Genomic DNA, 18,561 nt, shown 5'->3' on the forward strand with positions numbered 1-18,561 from the left:
AGAGTATTAGCAAATATGTGCCTGCATTTTTACCACTTCTAACATAAAAGTGAGCATATAATCACTGTTCAATACCTTTTATATTCACATAACTGCATATTTTTACTAGTCTTTCTTGAAAACAGATACCTAGACACAGGATTGCTAGGTCAAAGGGTAAATCCATACAAAATTTTACTCCTTATTGCCAAATTCTCTTTAATAGTTATATCACTTTGTGTTTGAGAAGATTTTTAAAATATAGATTTCCTAGTCTCTGACCTACTGAATCAGAACTCCAAGATTTGGGTTCCCCGGTGATCTGGAAGATGACCCAGGTTTGGGAAGCCTGTTCTAAAGGAAAAATTTAAGGCCAATATTAAATTAAATCCAATTAATTGCTCACTTGATATATGCTAAGTATTGTGCTGGGCACTGGTGCAAGAAATCCTAAGATAAAGATAATATAGTCACCCTTGGAGTATCTCATAGACTAGGTAGTGGAGGAGAAACACTCATAAACAAATCATTGTAACATCTTGTGACTGCTTGTATAATAGAGATGCACACATGTGCTAAGGGAACATAAAAGAGTAGATAACTCTGTTTAGGAGAATTGTACCTGAGAAAGATTGGGATATACTGTTCTTAATTGAAGCAGAAGTATGCATTTAACAAACTCTTTACAAAACTCATTTAATAAAGTCTCCTTCCTGAGAAAAAATAAATTATGAGTCTAACTCTTAATTTATCCCATTTGTACTTGCTTCTTTGGTTTATTCTTTGATGTGGCTTCCAATTGTCAAGTTGAAACTACCATGGACATTTATGGAGACTGTTGAACCTAAAATGATAACAACATGCCGAGTCCTAACATAATATTTTCAGTGTGAAAACATTACCATACTCATGAGCATACTGTGTTTTACATGAAATAATGTCATTCATGTAGTTGACAGGAGAGAAGATAAAAGTCAATAAAAAGAGAATTATTTATTAAAAAGATCTAATGTTACAAGAACAGTACACAGAATTATTATCTGACTGTGTCTTCCACATGGTATATACCCTTATATATAGTACATATATACAGACTGTATACAATATATTTAACGGTTTGACATGGGGTCCACAGTACCTTCATTTGTGTATGCAAAACATTCACTTTCATGGAATTTTTAATTATAGGGAGTGCTTTTTTCTTCAAAGTTCAACTGACGTTATACAAAAATACAGTCTCTTTAATGATTTAAGACTGTGTGGTTATTATTCCATCCAAGAAAAAGGTCAGTCGATATTGCAGCTGAAAAATTATGTACCTGGATAAGGAATGCTGTTTTGTTTTCTACAAAGTAACAAGGATGCAATACATGAATACATAAACATTTAAAACCTTGTTTTTTTTTTTAATAGGTTTATGAGGCAAAATACATATTCTGTGCATGTCGAGTAAAAACATCCCATATTTTGATTCCTGTAAGGATACAACATAGGACATTCTATATTTAAATATTCTGTCAAATATGTACCATCCATCAGGTAGTTGGAAATAATTGGTTAATTTGAATATGCCATATACTGACATTGTATTTTATAGGGCTTTGTTTTATTAGTTTTGATAATAATATGATTCTTAAAGTCTTTCACTAAGTCTAGTATAAAACTAGTAGAAAAAAAGGAAATGGTTTGATTCATCAAATATGAAGTAAAAATTATTGCCCATTCTTTAATATTCTTGCTGCATTTTTCTTTCAGATGTACAATTTGCTCCTGCAAGCTATACCGTACTTGGGAAAGCTCACAGTTCGCCTGCTAAACAGTTAGCATCTCTCTATCTGCAAAGTCCAGCCTCTCCCATTCCAAAGAAGGTACTCAAGGAAGGCCACTTGGTCATTATTATTCACTGGCTTCAACATTCTCCAACTGTAGTAATTTACTATAATAATCTGTTAACTAAAATAGTTTTTTTAATTACTTCTCTTTTTTTAGGAGTATCTTGGACATAACTCCCCCCAAAGAGAATGAGTTATAAACATAAATAGTTGTGCTGTGGCTCAGAAACCAATCTTTTAGGATGTTCAGCGGAGAAATTCCAATTTCTCCTCTAATTCTACAGTAGTTAACCTCTAGAGCCAGCAGTTTGAGCTCAATATTGCTTCATTTTGCTTGCTGTTAGAGATGCAAGTAGAATTAATGAGTTTAAGTTTTACAAAAAAAAGAGAAAAGAAATAATATTTTTGTTCTCATATTAATATCATCTGTAAAACTGTAGTTTCTCCAGGCTGTTTTTGAGCATATGACTTTGCAATAACTATCCCTTGGGCATCTTCTTGGGTGTGATGCAAACTCTGGCAAGTTCTCATGTTGGTTATAAGTTCTGTAAGATATCATTAAGTAGGACACTCATCTCACTTTTCAACAACTATTTAGGATCAATTATGTTCAGGTTGACTCCTCAAAATAGCAATGGAGCTCACCTTGTACTGAGGCCATGTTTCCATAGCTTAATTAAAAAAAAAAAAAATCAGTTATTCTGAGATCCTCTTTAACAGTTGGTAAGATTTTGTAAGTGGTAAGTGACACATGAAACTGTTTTAAAAAATCAAAATTTGTTATGCTTGAACCATTTTAACCCACAGCCTATATGTATGCATAGTTATTTGCACAACAATTTTTCATTGTCCTCAAAATTATTTGCAATTAGAAAATCTTGGACCTATTTCAACATCAATTTTGGCAGTAGGTGAGGAAATGTCCTTTATTCATTTCATTTGCAAGTTAGCACCCTTGGCAGCAAGTCAGTGTCTGTGGTTTTTAGTAATCATATTTTTTTGTGACTTTAAACTATCTTTTGTTATTAAAAATAAACATTTACTATATTTGCAGCTAGATAACATAGTACTTAATGAAAAACAATAGCACTTTAATTCATTTGGACTCACTTTCTATTTACCTTGCACTAATATAAATGGCTTATTCCCTACCCTAATAACTTGCTCTAGGGATGCATACAGAATAGCATATTGAAAAATTTTGCTATTTCACTATGCAATCATACAATATTTTTTGAGAAAATTTTTGTGTACTTATCCTATAATGAACCACACAACTGAAGTATTTTTTTCATATTGTCTACCATTTTGTCAATTGAAATAGTCAGCCAAAGGGAAAATAAAAACAGTAGACTCAGATTCTTACCCAAACTTTTCATTCTCGGTTTTATATTTGTGTTTGTGACAGACACACTAAAAAATCACTTACTTAATGAATGGATGGCACACACTTAGGGTCATAAGATATAAAATCAAATTCCAACATATTAAAAAAGTAAATACATTTGACAGAAATTACCTTTGCTTTAAAAAAAATCATTACATACAATCTGCATATTTTTTTGGACCAAGAACTGTCCTCTCTGTTTACAAAAACCAAAGAAAAACCTGATGGATAAATAATATTCCCCCCCAACCTCCTGTAAGTGCACCATGTGTAGTCCCAAGTTTTTAAAGCTCATCTCAGTGTCCTGGGTCTTCACTTATACTACACTATTCACCGCTATTATCAAGGTAAAGCAAGAAAAACAAATTAAGTCTGCAGTTTTCACCAAGAGGTTGAAGGAATCATTAATGCCAAGAGCAATGTTACTGATGATGAAGACGTAGAGAGGGTGTGGAGGGTTGACTGAGCACTAGTGATTTTTCCACCTGTGAAAAAAGAGAAGCATTAAATGGAGCAAATTATTTTGTTTTGCTTGAGCTAGCAAAGAGCTTTTTTTAGATGTGTAAGAAAATAAGTGAAACATTGGTCCTATTTCTGATGAGAGTGTTCCTAGTATTTATGAAACAAGATATTGTCTGGGGTTCTCCAAAGTTTTATGGAGGGCAGAAGTAAATATGAAACACTGTGTTAAAAAGGCTATATCACATCTAACAAACACATCTAACCAAGAGATCCAGTGTGTCACCAATGATGCACTGATAAAAAACATCCTGCATTCCAGGTATGAAAAATAAAATTTCTACAGTGCATAATTGAAGAAATGGAGCAAAAATGATTAGTAAAAGTTTGTGGCAGTAAGAATTCATAATTTAATTACTTCAGCCAATTTTTCAATTTAATAATAACATATTATTTAATTTTTGAGGGTCCTTGATTAATTTAAAATTTCAGTTGAATAGGCTTAAATTCTAGAGTCTTATGCCAAAGTTGACAAAAGAGAGCCATCTTTTATCACTCTTACATACAACCAGGAGAGGTTCACAACATTCCTGTGCAGTAAGTACTATTATTTATCTCCCTTTTGCAGATGAGGCAACTGGGCTTAGAAAGGTTACAGAACTTGCTTAAAGTCACCGAGCTACAGATTAGTGGAATAAGATGCTCTTATGTATTGCCTTTCTTAAAACAATGATTGGCCTTGGTTAAAACTTTAATGATAGATTAATAAAATCTACCACTAAATTTTTGGAATCACTCTTATATCAAGGTATCCTCTTTGGCCAGATTAAATATTAAGTGTGATTTTCATTATAGAAATAGAGTCAAATTTATTTTCCAGATGCTTACTTAAGAGCTGAAGAATCATTTGTTCCATAAGCCACACACGCATAAAAATAACAAATCTTTCCTTTGAAAATTTTTACAGCTAAGGCACTACTAAAATCTATTAATCAACATATTGAAGAATATTACATATATTTTGACTTGTACAAAATGGGGTTATTGTGAAGTGCATGGTGACATGTGAACTATAAGAAAGGCATGATAACAAAGACTTGTTAGAGTGCTATGTGCATGCTTAATAAAAACTGAAGACATCTTTTCCATTTGAGAATAACTGCATCCTTGTTAAATCAACTTACATGACACTTTTACAAAAGCATCTCACTTTCAGAGAGCTAAATAGGGTCTATATCTCAAATTCCACATAGGATCCAAGAAGCAAAAACACATTATTTTGGTATAGCAAAACAAAATGAAACATGAAATAACAACATTGGACTCAATTTTAGTCCCAGCTGTAAAACTAACTAGCTATTTTACTTTAACAAGTCATTCAACTCCTTAGGCTTATAGTTTTTGGAAAAAAAGAATGAAATCAATCATTGTTCATATTTTATGGTCTAAGATAGACAAATTATTGTCTATGAGATTTCACTTTATTGAAACTCAGGAAAGAGTTGCACTGTGTTATAAATAAAACATGAAAGTTGACTTTTCTTTTTTTTTACATGGAATGGAAGTTTTGAGTTAATTAAAATAGAAATGAAAGAATCGAGGTCTTTATATATACTTCTAAACTTGTGGCTGATCTTATTAGGTGATACTTTAGAATCTGATTGTGCTGGAGTTTGAAAAGAACCTTGCAGAACCAGAGAATAATAAAATACCTAACTCATGAGGTTGATATAAAGATAAAATAAGACAATATATGAAAAACACCTAGAGTAATGCTAAGAACATAAGTAGGGCTCAGTAAAGGCTCTTTGTATTGTTGTTATTAGAAATTTGAGATTATGAAGCAAAGAGGAGAGTTGTCATCTTTTTTCACTTTTCAAAATAATCTTGAGTCTTTCAAGGTTCCTTGAAGATTTAACACTCACATCCCAACAGTTCAATTGTGAACTAATCAATGTAGAGACATTATTACCTTTCTTACTCTTGAAACTATACTTTTATAAGTGAATCATAAGGTGTATTAAGTTTTTGTGTGGACACAATGTATTTAAATTCTTAAGTCTTTTCACTTGAATTTCTGAAAAAGTCAGATTTACTGCATCTTGTTTTTCACCTTTAATTTTTCATTTTGAAATAGTTTTAGATGTACCAAAAAGTTGTAAGAATAGAACAAAGTTCATCTTGATTCCTTGAATGTTTATGTTTTATCATTCTTGCTTTATTACTCTCTGTAAATATATACATTTTTCCTGAGCCATTTGAAAATAAATTGCAGACATCATGTACCTTTACTCGTAAATACTTTAGTGCATCGTTTCCAAAAATAAGACATATTCTTATATAACACAGTACAATATTAAAAAATAGTAAATTAATGTTGCTATATTATCTAATCTACAGATGTTATTCAAATTTTGTCAATTGTCAAAATATCCTTATCTCATCTTGTATTTTTATGCAAGAATTTACTTATTAAGTATCATGGCAATAGCTTTTCCTCAACGTTTCAGCCTATCTTATTATTTTCTGTATTTGCCTTCCAGTTCACTTTGTGGCATCAAGTAAATTAATATGCAATGCTTCTAATCTTAAATTTAAATAGATAAATATGTTGACTATAATAGAGCCACTTGCAGAATCCTACAGGATATCATTGGATATTTCTCTTTAGAGGTTGGCAATTTTGCTTGGGAATGATTGCTCAATAAATAATAGTTATAATTACCCATTAAGTAAATGCTCATTAAAAATATTTTATACATGGCTTTAATAAAAATTGCCTAATACTTTCTTATTTAGACATTTGCATATTTAATTAAATCTTTTGCTTCCTGTTTTGACTACCTCAATGAAATGATTATTTTCTTCCAAATTTGTGAACTCTTCCCTTGCTGGTGTAGTGGGGGAAGATTTTTGGCTTTGGAAACAAGCACCCCTGGGTTTGAATCCTGGTTATTTTATTTAGTAACAGTGTGATCTTAGGCAAGTTACTTAAACTTTATTTTTAAAATGTGAATATGTAATGCCACCTACCTCATATACTGTTACTAAGATTAAATGATATATGTAAGGCATTTATCACCATGCCTGACCTATAGTAAGGGCTCAGTAAAAGCTAGACATTATTAATATAAATATTGCTAACAATTACAAAGATGCTTGAACAATGTCTGGGGATCTAACATATAGCATGTGATTTTAGTTAATAATACTTTAGTATATACTTAAAGTTTCTAAGAAAATAGATTTTAAATGTTCTTACCACACATACACACACACAAAAGTGGCAGTTATGTGATGTGACAGAGGTGTTAACTAACTTTGCAGTGGTAATCATTTTGCAATATATAAGTGTATCAAATCAACACATTATACATCTCAAACTTGCACAATGTTATATGTCAATTATATCTCAATAAAGCTAGAAAAAAACAAAATAATATGCTCAATAAAATTTATAATTTATTTTGAAATCAATAAAAATTATCAAATTTTAATTTTAAAAAGCAATTCTTTTAAACTGTCCTGTCTTTCATTCTTCATTTTCTAACAACAAAGTCAACTAAGACAAAAGAGAGATATGTCAAACTAGAGCAATATCAGTTTAAAAACAATATTTCAAAACCCAACAGCTTGCAAGGGACTGCTTGAGACCAGGATAGGCAAGAGAATTTCAAAACAAAGAATATTTAAATAAATCTGTCGACTCTTTTCTGGATTTGTGGAAATTCTGCAGTTGTGGGCAGACTACCATGGTTCTTATTAATCAGAGGATGATATGGTAATCAGAGTGAAAAAGGAGACCCTTCAAAATCTCTGAACCATGCAATCTATCATATTAATTTTGATGAGATTTTAACCATCTTGAAAGTTTTGGTGGTCATGAAATTAAGCCTATTATCTCAAAACTCACCTGAATATGATGGTACCCTGATTTGGGAACTAGCCATTCCATCCCCTCCTTCACTATATGCTCGAACTTCAATAATATAGACACCAGCATCAGGGAGTGGTACTACTGCTTGAGGTTTCTGTGTTTCAATAACTTGATTGTTGCTGTGGCCCTCTTGCCTATAAAAAACCTAGGAATAATAACAGGCATTTAAACATTTGACATTTAATTAAGGATTCCAAATATTTATTAACGATTTACTTTATGTCACACTCTGAGTTAAGTTCAAGGAGCTTATAACTTAGACAGATATATAAGCAAATGTAATGTACACGTTATATTCCTTAATGGAAGTATATTCAAGGTGCTATGGAAGTACAGTAGAGAGTTTAATTGTCTGAGAGGGATAGGCTTTTCAGAGGAGGTGATGCTGAGCTAAATATTTAAAGGTGAGTAGAGTTCACCATTGGAGAAGGGGAGAAGAATTCTAGGAAGAAACAAGAGATTAAAGATAAGAAGACTAAAACATACATTTTTTATGTATGTTTTAATAAGAAACCATAGCATTAGGGTATGGAATGGAAAGAAGATGTATGGGAAGACACTTGAGAAATGAAGCTAGAGAAGTATGTAGTGAGGGGGCAGATCACCGAGTCTTTTATTCCTGGTTATTGAAATGAATAGTATCCTGAAGGAATAGTTGAGCTGTCATATTTAAATCATTTGAAAGAAGTAGAAAAGAAAATTTAATAAATATATCAATAATAAATTCTTAAAAATGTAGGAAATGGCTGAGGTGTTAAAATTTTATTATTTTTACTTTCGTGGTTGCTTGCTTTTGGTGAACTGGCATTTGGATACATTGGGTAGCAAAGTTAAGCCTTTATGGATATCTGTCTATTGTACTGAAATTGAACATGTATTCAGGCAGAGTTTCAGAACAACAATTAGGACACAGAATTATCCTAATTATCCTGTATTTACATATCAACAATTAAGGTCATAAAGGTTATGTGATTTATACCAGATCATGTGGCTAGTTAGGGTAGAAATTACATTAGAAGGTTAATATTTTGATGATCAGCTCAGAGCTGTTTCATTATATTGTATTGTTCCTAATCATTTACCTCCAATAAATTGTTTTTTTAAAAAAAATTTCGGTCTACCGGTCAAGTGGTAGCAGTTAAGTTACATTTAAATGCATTTTTGTTCAGTTTCATTGTTTTTGTGCTTTTTCATAATTGTTGGTATTATATGATTATTTTGCATAATAGAAAGAGCAATGGCTTTGCAATTATACAGATCTGGCTTCAAAACAATCTCCTGCAAAATAAAAACAATCTCCTACACATCCTTGTTTGGGCAAATTTGGGCAAGTTACTAACTTTTTTAAACCTCAAGTGCCTTTACTGTAGAGTAGAGATAATAACACTATTTCATGGTTTTGTTAGGAGAATGAAATGAGAGGATGCATGTAGAATGCCTAGTATAGGACCTAGTAAGAGAAAGTTACTTCTGCTTCATTATTGTTGTCAGTGGTTAATATTTCATTTGCAAAATACAAGATGGACTGGCTTGGGAAGCTAGACAAAGTTTTATAATATTTTTTTCTTATAAAAATGTGTTTTGAGCTTGAGTTGCCCTACATACAAAAAAAAAAAAAAAACCCTTTAGCAAAGCATTATTTTTATACATTGAAGCCTGCCTGTACTTGGTCCTCCCTCCTACATTCTAGTAACGTGTGCTCTCTCCATTTTACTTCCTTTATCTTTCATGGATTTAAATTTACTTCAGGGTCTTGGGAGAGAAGTAACTTCTCTATGAAAATATACAATATGTGCAGTAATTGTATTTACTAAAATCCTTATAGGAAAGGAAATCATAGCCTTAATGTAGTTGCAAAGTAATAAAAGCATCTTTGAATATTGATTGGTCATATTACGTGGGCCAGGCATAGTGCTATATACTGGAGATTCATCAGAGAACAAGACCACATCATTTTTGCCCTGGTGGCACATAGTGGAGACAGGTAACAATGCAATGAAGCGTAATATGTACTGCAATAGAAAACATATTTGATGGTAAAGCAAAGAAAAGAGTGGGTACTTAGTCAAGTTTTGGGGAATCAGGAACACTCAGAGGATGCTCACAGCAGGTTGTTTTGGCTTAAAAAAATGACAACTGTGTCAGAATTCATGCTTCTCATTTTGACTGTAGCAGTGTAATGAATTAGAATTCTGATCATCCACATGAGGTAATTAGAAAGCAAATTTATGGCAATGGGAAAGTATGTAAATTGGTGAGGACTGGCAGGGGAGTGACTATTTTAGAGGACATTGTTATTACGGTTCAATAAATCGCAATTCTTATAACAAAGAAAAATGCAGCCAGTAATGCATATCTAATTTTGCTATAAAATCCAGAGTTAAAAATTTGTGGATCAGTTGAGATTTAGGAACAAAAAGCGAAGGCAGGAAAAATATCTGTTAATGGTAGTAAAAGGAGTTTGAGATTAAATGTGGCTTTTATCAATACCCAGGGAGATGCAGTGCTGAGTTGGTAGGTAGATATATTAAGTGAAAAGATACATTAAATTCACGGTTAGTCTTAGGTGCTTTAGAGAATCGTGGCTCATTTTAAAATCCTGATTTAGAAAAGATGAATGAGAATGAGAAATATGAGAAGTTTAAGGAGTTATCAAGACATGTCAAAAATAGTAATTGACAGTAAGGAGGTCGGGGAGTACTTTGAGAATTGGAACATTTATAGACTGGCAGGTACGATGACAGCTATCTTTAGGCATAAAGAGAATAGTCTATGTATTGTCAAGACCATTCTCAAATTTATTTGAAAAACTGAGAGTAGTGGATTATCCAAAGAGATTTTCCTAAACAAAAAAATAATGCAGAACTGCTATTCTCAAAGGAATGATTTGGAAATGGCTAGTCTGTATGTCTGATGGTAACAAAATAATGGGGTGAGTGTACTTAAAAATATAACAGAATACATTTTTGCTGGTTCTACTTACAAGTGCCCCTGAAAAGAATGGATCCTATTAAAGGGAAGGCCTATTCACCAGCTGAGCATTTTGCGAATAGTCAATGAGGACAATTGCTCTTCATAATGGAGGGTGAATAACCTGAATCCCCAGTGGCAATGGGTGGGTGAGGAAGAGTCAACAAGATGAATAAAATCTAGATAAAAAGAAGCTGAAAGGCACAGGTACCAGTGAGAAGCCACTGGCTGTAGGGTGGCTAAAACTACTTTTAAGAATAGGATCTTGTTTATCCATTCATCTACCAATGAATACTTAGGTTGCACCCACATCTTGGCTATTGTAAACTTTCCTTCAATGAACGTAGGGATAACATATCTTTTCAAATTAAAGTGTTTCATTTTCTTCGAATAAATACCCCAAGGTGGAATTGCTAGGACATATGATATATCTATTTTTAGTTTTTTGAGGACTCTCCATACTATTTTCCATAATGGCTGTACCAAATTATTACTTGTACTGGTCACACTGCTGCCCCTATTTTCCATAATGGCTGTATCTAATTACGCTAGGTGAAATAAGTCAGATGGAGAAAGACCAATACTGTATGGTTTCACTTATATGTGGAATCTAAAAAAAGAAAACCATCAATAATAAAACAAGTTGTCAGAGGGGAAGGTGGTTGAGGGGGTGGGTGGAAAATGTGAGAGTGCATATAGTCAATAATATTGTAATAAGTTTGCGTGGTGACAGGTGATTACTAGACTTATTGTGGTGATCATATTGCAAGGTATATAAATGTTGAATCATATTGTATACTTCAAACTAACATAATATTATATAGCAACTATACTTAAAAAAAAAGAACAGAATCTTGAATAAGTCCTGGGGAAATAATGTGCAGCATGGTGATAACAGTTAATAAAAATTAAAAAAAAGAACAGGACTTCCTTCTGGGTAATTTTCAGATGTTTACCTATATCGTGTGACTTTCACTCTACCACCCCCACTAAAATTTTTATACAGTCTGACATATATTTGATATTATGTAAGCTACTTCTCTTAATTTTTAAAAATTATTTTATTATAAAAAATTTCAAGCATGATCAAACATAGAGAGGTTAGTATAAGCCATTATATGTGAGTGTTTTTAATTTTTCAATTTACAAGGATCAATGAGACTAGAATGACCATAGACTTTAAACTCCCTGAGAAACTAGAGAAATATAGGGGTGGGCTTCAAAATTCCACAAGGTATAGAATACAATATCAATCCAAGTGTACATGTATCTCAGTAGTCTGAAAGGCCCTAACTTATAGCTAAGTTGAATAAACAAACAAAAATATCTGTCTATATTGATAGATACCTCTAGCTGGGTCAAAATGAATTAATTTTTTCATCCTTTCTAGAAGTATTGAAGGTAAAAAGATGAGTGCAAAAGAGTCCTTGCTTTCAGTCACATATCACCTAAGTGGGGAGACAGTCACATATATAAAGAGGAAGAGCAATTATAGAGACAAAAGAGGCAATTATGAACAAAGAGTAGGGTCACTTCACCTGTGACACCTATGTTCAACCTCATGTAGTCTCCAGGTCATATGGTATTTCTCTTCTCACCTGAGAGGTGCTTAAAGACAAATGGTTTTCCAGGTAGCCATATGCTTTCATCTAGCTCTTCCTTGTATTCTATTTGCCACTCCAGTTTGGGAGATCACTTGCCAAAGTTCTAATGATATTAGATTGGTTCTTGGATGACCTACCACTTGTACTGGTCACACTGCTGCCCCTAATCATTGAAGGGTATATTTGCCTTAGAGGACAAGTTGTGAGGACAAGGGGAAGGGTATGGAAAGAAGAGGATGAAGAAAAGGGTTCAGAAAATGGCCCACCTGCCCTCCCTCAAAAGATCAAATTCAATACCCCTGAGGATTATAACAGATTTGAGTGCGTATTTGAATGCAAGAGTGTCTGTGCTCCATACCAATTATAGTCTGTAAGAAATGCTACATTTCTTGTCTTAAAATATTCTTAATGGAAATTACTTACCTTAAAAAATATATTCCATTTCTAACTTCTTCAGTTTTTAGCTTCCAAAGTTTTAACATTTTATATCCAAAGTGTGTGTTACCATCTCTGGTAGTTGAAAAGCCACCTAAATGATGCTTTTCAGTCTAAACATTATCGTTGAAATATTTTAAAATTCTGCTATAAATAATACTCAACTAATGATTTTGTATAAAATTTAAGACAATAAATAGAATCTGATGTTATGGAACAAGAATTTGAAATTCAGCCAATTCAATACGTAGGCCACATATATTTTAAAATCAGAGATAAAGCTGTTTTTCAAGAACTGGCTAAAAGTTTTCATATTTCCAGATTTCCTGCTGACGCATAGCAGGATGACCATTTGTGAACTGTTGTATCTATTTTGGAGCTTTCTGTCTCTCTCCATGATCTCCTTCCATTCCAATGTGCTAGCCCTAGCATTTTTATTTCTTCTTGTGTCTTTGCTAATAGAAAGTCCTTCTACTCCGACTAACTCATCCAGTCTTTGCCGTCTGCCAGCAGATTCTGTGGAGAGAAAATGCCAGGAAACTGCCTACATTCTGCTGGTTCTGACACTGTGCTTCATGGGGCCCTCTACTCAAATTGTTGTTGCTTTTCCTACCTATTCCCTTCTTATATCTTGTGCAATTGAAACTGATTTTGCATTGGCTTCCCTACTGCAGGAAGGCTCTTTCTAAGATACAGAAAAAAAAAAAATTGGTATGTCAATGGGTCTTTTTATGACTTAGTAATTGTACATCCTCACAACATCAACTTTTGAGATGAGTGTCTATCCAAGAGAGTGAAGAAACACTGACCTTGTAGCCCATGACTTCAGATTCGTTGGCTAATGGTTTGACAGGTTCCCAGCCCAGAGAAAGCTGAGAGCCTTGCTGCTCCCACCTGAGGTTGCTAGGTGCTTGACTTGGGGCTGCAAAATAAAAAGTGAAAGAACTGACAAGGAGTCTTAAATACATTTTCTCACTTAAGTCCTTGTATTTCAGTCTTTTCATGTGTTTAATAGTTGGCTGGCGTCACAGGCTTCCTTCCAGCTAGAGTCAGATAAGGAGGGTTTTACTTCAGGAGTGTCATTTTAATAGCTACTCTGTTGAGCTTTTGAACCTGAATCCTTTTATCTCCCTTTTGTGTAAAAATTGCTTAGCCTTGTATCACAGGAAGATAGCCTTTATCTACTGTGAATGCAGAATTTTCCAAGCTAGTTTTGGAATTTGGATCTAAGCAATGAAGCAAGACTATGAATCAAAACTCTCCTTCAACTCTTATTATATACCTCACATGGCTTTCAGAAATGTTTAAAGATGTTTCCTTTTAGTCTGAAACAAAGAGCCCAGGTCACTTACGGGATTTTTTGGTGGTTGCGCTCACTTCACTGCTAGGTGGCCCATATCCAGCTCCATTATAAGCCCTCACTGTGAAATGATATAATGTATTTCCTTCTAATCCTGTCAGGATGACAGATGACTCATTCCCTCTAGTTTTGACTGTTTCTGCTGCATCTTCTTGTTCCATGTCTTTCCGATAACCAACCTGTCAACAAAGTACCACATGACAGATTAATTTTAAAGTTTCCCCTGTGCTTGTGATTATTTGAACTTTTTTTTTTTTTTTGGTTTGATTCTCACACCAATTTGTAGGAAATTACTCCTGTATTAACCAAATTAACAGGTCCTACTAATAAGGTCAAAAACCGTTTAAGCCACTGCCTGATTTGCATCTGTGTGAATTGCCCACTTTGCATACATGCTGAGCAGTGGCCAGCAAAGCAACAAAAGGTGCTCCCTTTGTGTAGCCTGGTAGCATGAAGAACATTAAGGAAGGATAATTCAAAGAAATTGAAGAAGTGCTTTTCTCTCATAGGTAATCAGAACCATTTACCATTCAAAGCCATGGAGCTTTGAATTATTTGAGAAAGATGCATGACAAATATTTCCTCCAGGGCCCCACATAAAAGTGAGTCACACAAGCTGTATGGGTTTAATAGAAAAGAGGTAACAGAACGCTCATGATCACTTGGAGGGGTCTAAATGTTGAGAAATCATGTAGCTAGATTATGAGAGGGAGGCAGAAAGGAAGAGCTATTTGTCAAAGCACAGTTGGTACATTGAGATGATCTTTCCTGCTTATGAGCTCATGAAGCTGGTCTCATACCAAACTTGATCCCTTTGTGAGCTTTAGTGATTGTCTCTGCTTACTTAAAACTTAACTTTCTCAGACATTAAACTTTAACCATGCATAAGTGCATAGAAGAACAGTTTTTTCGCCCTTACCTATTTACTGTTGCGAAGGAAATGGAAGAATAGTTCCTTTCCTCCTAATTAATTACTGTTGTGAAAGAAGTGGCTCGCTGTACCCATTTCATCCCCCTTCAAGTGCTTTATCTACTGTACAGGCTAGAAAGCCAAACACCACATTTTCCAGGTTGCTGCTACACAATGTGGGCAGTGAAGAGTTTGTTTGAAACTTGAGATATTCTGAAAAGTGCCTAGGACTGCCATTTCCTGTTGTGGCCATAGGAAATAATTATAAGCTCTCATCTTTCAAGAAAAAACAATAAAACAAACCCCAAAATTCCCATTTGAATCATCACACTATATTACAGGCCTTTACCAGCTTAGATGCTGGCCAAAGGCAAAGGGAGTAAGAAATGAGAAGGAAAGAAATTATAAATTGTAAGTACAGTTTTATGAAATGAAGACTGTAATTTTCTTCTTTGTACTGTTTTTTATGTAACTATTGAATAACTTGGGCCCCTTCCTTTCTTCTGATATTTTATACAGAGTGTGTTGTGGGTAGGTAACTTTCTAATGTAGTTCATTAGAGTAGGAATAAACCTTCACCCCTGAGATGGACAGATTGACTGGTGGGATTTTCTTTGGCTCTATCTTTTAGGAGATGGAAAGTACATTTTTATTTGTATAGGAGACATCTGCATTATGCCAGTATGGAACATCATTATTGCTAATTATTGCTTTTGGGAGTTGTGGAATAGCGTGTGTATAGATGGTGAATAACCAAAGAGATATAGTACATTAGTGTTCAACATCTATTTTACCTTTATTCTAGTGTGTCTTCCTGTACTAAAGAAGATGGAGAGACAAAAAACATATTTCCAAGACTCCCTTGCAGTTAGGGCTTCAAATATGTTTTAGGCTCAGCCAGTCAGATACATATGCCTGATATTTGAATATAGAAGTGAGATGGAGGTTGAACTTCCACAAATTCTGCTTTTCCATTGGCAGTTAGAGTAATGGAGTCATTATTTTTCCTTTTTCCTACTGTGGCAGCATTAATGAATGACTCACTATATGGCCATTAGCTTTATGGGAGTCAAGAAGCAGGGGACAGGACATCCATTTCATTGGTACAAATCACAGCAAGCATGGTGAGATTCTGAAACTGACAACAGTAGCGGTCTCCAGATAACAGCAGATTCCTGAATGTGGTACCATCCTGGTCATGGTGGCTTCTGAACCATGGCAGTAGAGTATGCTTCTGGGGCTGGTGGCTTCCTGCTTTTAGAAGACAACAGTGGCTCAATCCTGTAGTTTGGCTTTAATAGTAATCCTTGAAAGATCGCCCTGGAGTCTGTTAATTTAACTCAATATTTTGTATACCATTTAATACTTATAGTAAAACACTTCTTACTTAAACTAGTTACAACAATTCAGTTCTTCGCAACTGAACCCTACCTGATACATTTATACAGCTCTCTAACTTTATCCATTAAAAACTGATATGATCATCAAATTCCTATTTCACATCCCTGTCTCTTCACAGAGTTAAACTGGTATATATAGTTGATTAACTGAACTTCAGAAATTTGTTTGATTAAGCTGCAATCCTCTAATGTTGGCCCCATTAGTCCCAATTCTTAGAACTAGCTTATCTTGTTTGTTCTCTGAGCATATTTTCAACTGAAAAAATATGTTATTTTCAAACTACAAAATGAGCTGAAATGTTGTATGAACAAATATATCTTTCCTTTCCAATGATATATATCATTTCTAGTTCTCTGTTTCAATTTTCTTTGGTTAATTTTAAACTATATATATATATATATAGAGAGAGAGAGTTTAAAATTAACCAAATATATATATTTATATATATATTTATATATATAAATATATATATATTTATATATATAAATATATATATATTTATATATATATTTGAGGGAGTTGAGTTTGATTAAATTCAACAAAAATATATATATATTTATATATATAAATATATATATTTATATATATAAATATATATATATATATATATATATATTTGAGGGAGTTGAGTTTGATTAAATTCAACAAAATATATATATTTGAGGGAGTTGAGTTTGATTAAATTCAACAAATTACAGATTTTGATACAAATACAGATTTTAATATAAATTCTGGACTTCTAGTGAATATTTAGTATTCTGATTAATCACCACAAAATTAAACATCCTAAGTAAAAGATAAAATGTTTCCTAAGTATCTGATTGTGAGAAAAAAACAAATTCTAGCAGCGCCAGCTAAAACTTATATAGGAAAATAAAAAATCCACACATTATTTCTTTCTAGCATGTTAAAAAAAAAGAGGAGGAGATGGAGGCAGAGAAGAAAGGGGAAGAGGGGGAGGGGAGAGGGAGGAGAGAGATGGGGAAGAGAAAAAGAAGAATGGAAGGAGTTATTTTCAAAATAAAATAATTATTTACTATTTTAATTTTACTTTTTGATGGAAGAGAGGGTAAAACAGAAAAAAATTTGTAGTTTAACATAGTGCTTTTTTAGTGATTCTTTTCTTTTTCTTTTTTCAATTGAAGAAATGATTAAAATTTTTTTTCCCCCATCTACCTCTCCCCTCCCCCCTCCCCTCTGGTAACCACTAGTCTATTGTCCATGTCCACAAGTCTCTGTCTGTTTGTCCTGTTGATTTGTTGCTTTTAGGTTTATATCCCACATATAAGTGATATCATGTGATTTTCAACTTTTTCTATCTGGTTTATTTCGCTTAGCATGATTATTTCAAGGTCCATTCATGTTGTCACAAATAACAGTATTTCATCTGTTCTTATGGCTGAGTAATATTCCATTGGATATATGTACCAAAACTTCTTTAGCCAATCATATATCATAGGACACTTCGGTTGATTCCATGTCTTGGCCACTGTGAATAATGCTGCTATGAACATTGGTGTGCAAATATCTTTTCGGATATGGGTTTTCAAGTCTTTGGGGTAAATACCCAGTAGAGGGATTGCTGGATCATAAGGTAGATCAATTCTTAGTTTTTTGAGGAACCTCTATACTGTTTTCCATAGTGGCTGTACCAATTTGCAGTCCCACCAGCAGTGTATGAGGGTTCCTATTTCTCTACATCCTCTCCAACATTTGTTATTACTTATCCTGTTGATTATAGCCATTCTAACAGGTGTGAGATGGTATCTCATTGTGGTTTTGACTTGCATTTCCCTAATAGCTAGCACTGTTGAGCATCTTTTCATATATTTGCTGGCCGTTTATATGTTCTCTAGGGAGAAGTGTCTGTTCAGGTTCTCTGTCCATTTTTTTATTGGATCGTTTGTTTTTTATTGTTATTGAGTCATATGAGTTCTTTGCATATTTTGGATATTAGGCTCTTATCGGAAGTGTTGCTTGCAAATATATTTTCCCATTCGGATGTTTGTCTCTTTATCTTGTTGATGGTTTCTTTTTCTGAGCAGAAGCTTTTTAGTTTGATGTAGTCCCATTCATTTATTTTTGCTTTTACTTGCCTTGCCTTTGAGGTCAAATTCATAAAATCCTCTTTAAGTACAAGTTCCTTGAGTTTAATTCCTATGTTTTCTTGTATGCACTTAATTGCTTCAGGTCTTATATTCAGGTCCTTAATCCATTTTGAGTTATTTTTGGTGTGTCGTGATAGACAACAGTGTAGTTTCATTCTTTTGCAGGTGGCTTTCCAGTT

General features: G+C 33.4%; 1 protein-coding gene across 1 annotated transcript in view; it reads right to left on the bottom strand.

Annotated features, from left to right (window-relative positions):
* Window positions 1-2,702: 2,702 nt before the first annotated feature.
* Window positions 2,703-18,561, bottom strand: part of CNTN5 (contactin 5) — a 1,114,755-nt gene continuing 1,098,896 nt past the window's right edge. The window contains exons 22-25 of the mRNA XM_039881982.1: window positions 13,956-14,142; window positions 13,413-13,525; window positions 7,571-7,739; window positions 2,703-3,683 (exon numbers count right to left, since the gene is read on the bottom strand). Coding sequence (XP_039737916.1) covers window positions 3,580-3,683; window positions 7,571-7,739; window positions 13,413-13,525; window positions 13,956-14,142 — 573 coding nt within the window. The 3' untranslated portion in view covers window positions 2,703-3,579. The remainder of the gene's footprint in view (window positions 3,684-7,570; window positions 7,740-13,412; window positions 13,526-13,955; window positions 14,143-18,561) is intronic.

This window comes from Pteropus medius, unplaced genomic scaffold (assembly GCF_902729225.1).
Source record: "Pteropus medius unplaced genomic scaffold, Ma_sr-lr_union100, whole genome shotgun sequence".
NCBI classification, from domain to species: Eukaryota; Metazoa; Chordata; class Mammalia; order Chiroptera; family Pteropodidae; genus Pteropus; species Pteropus medius.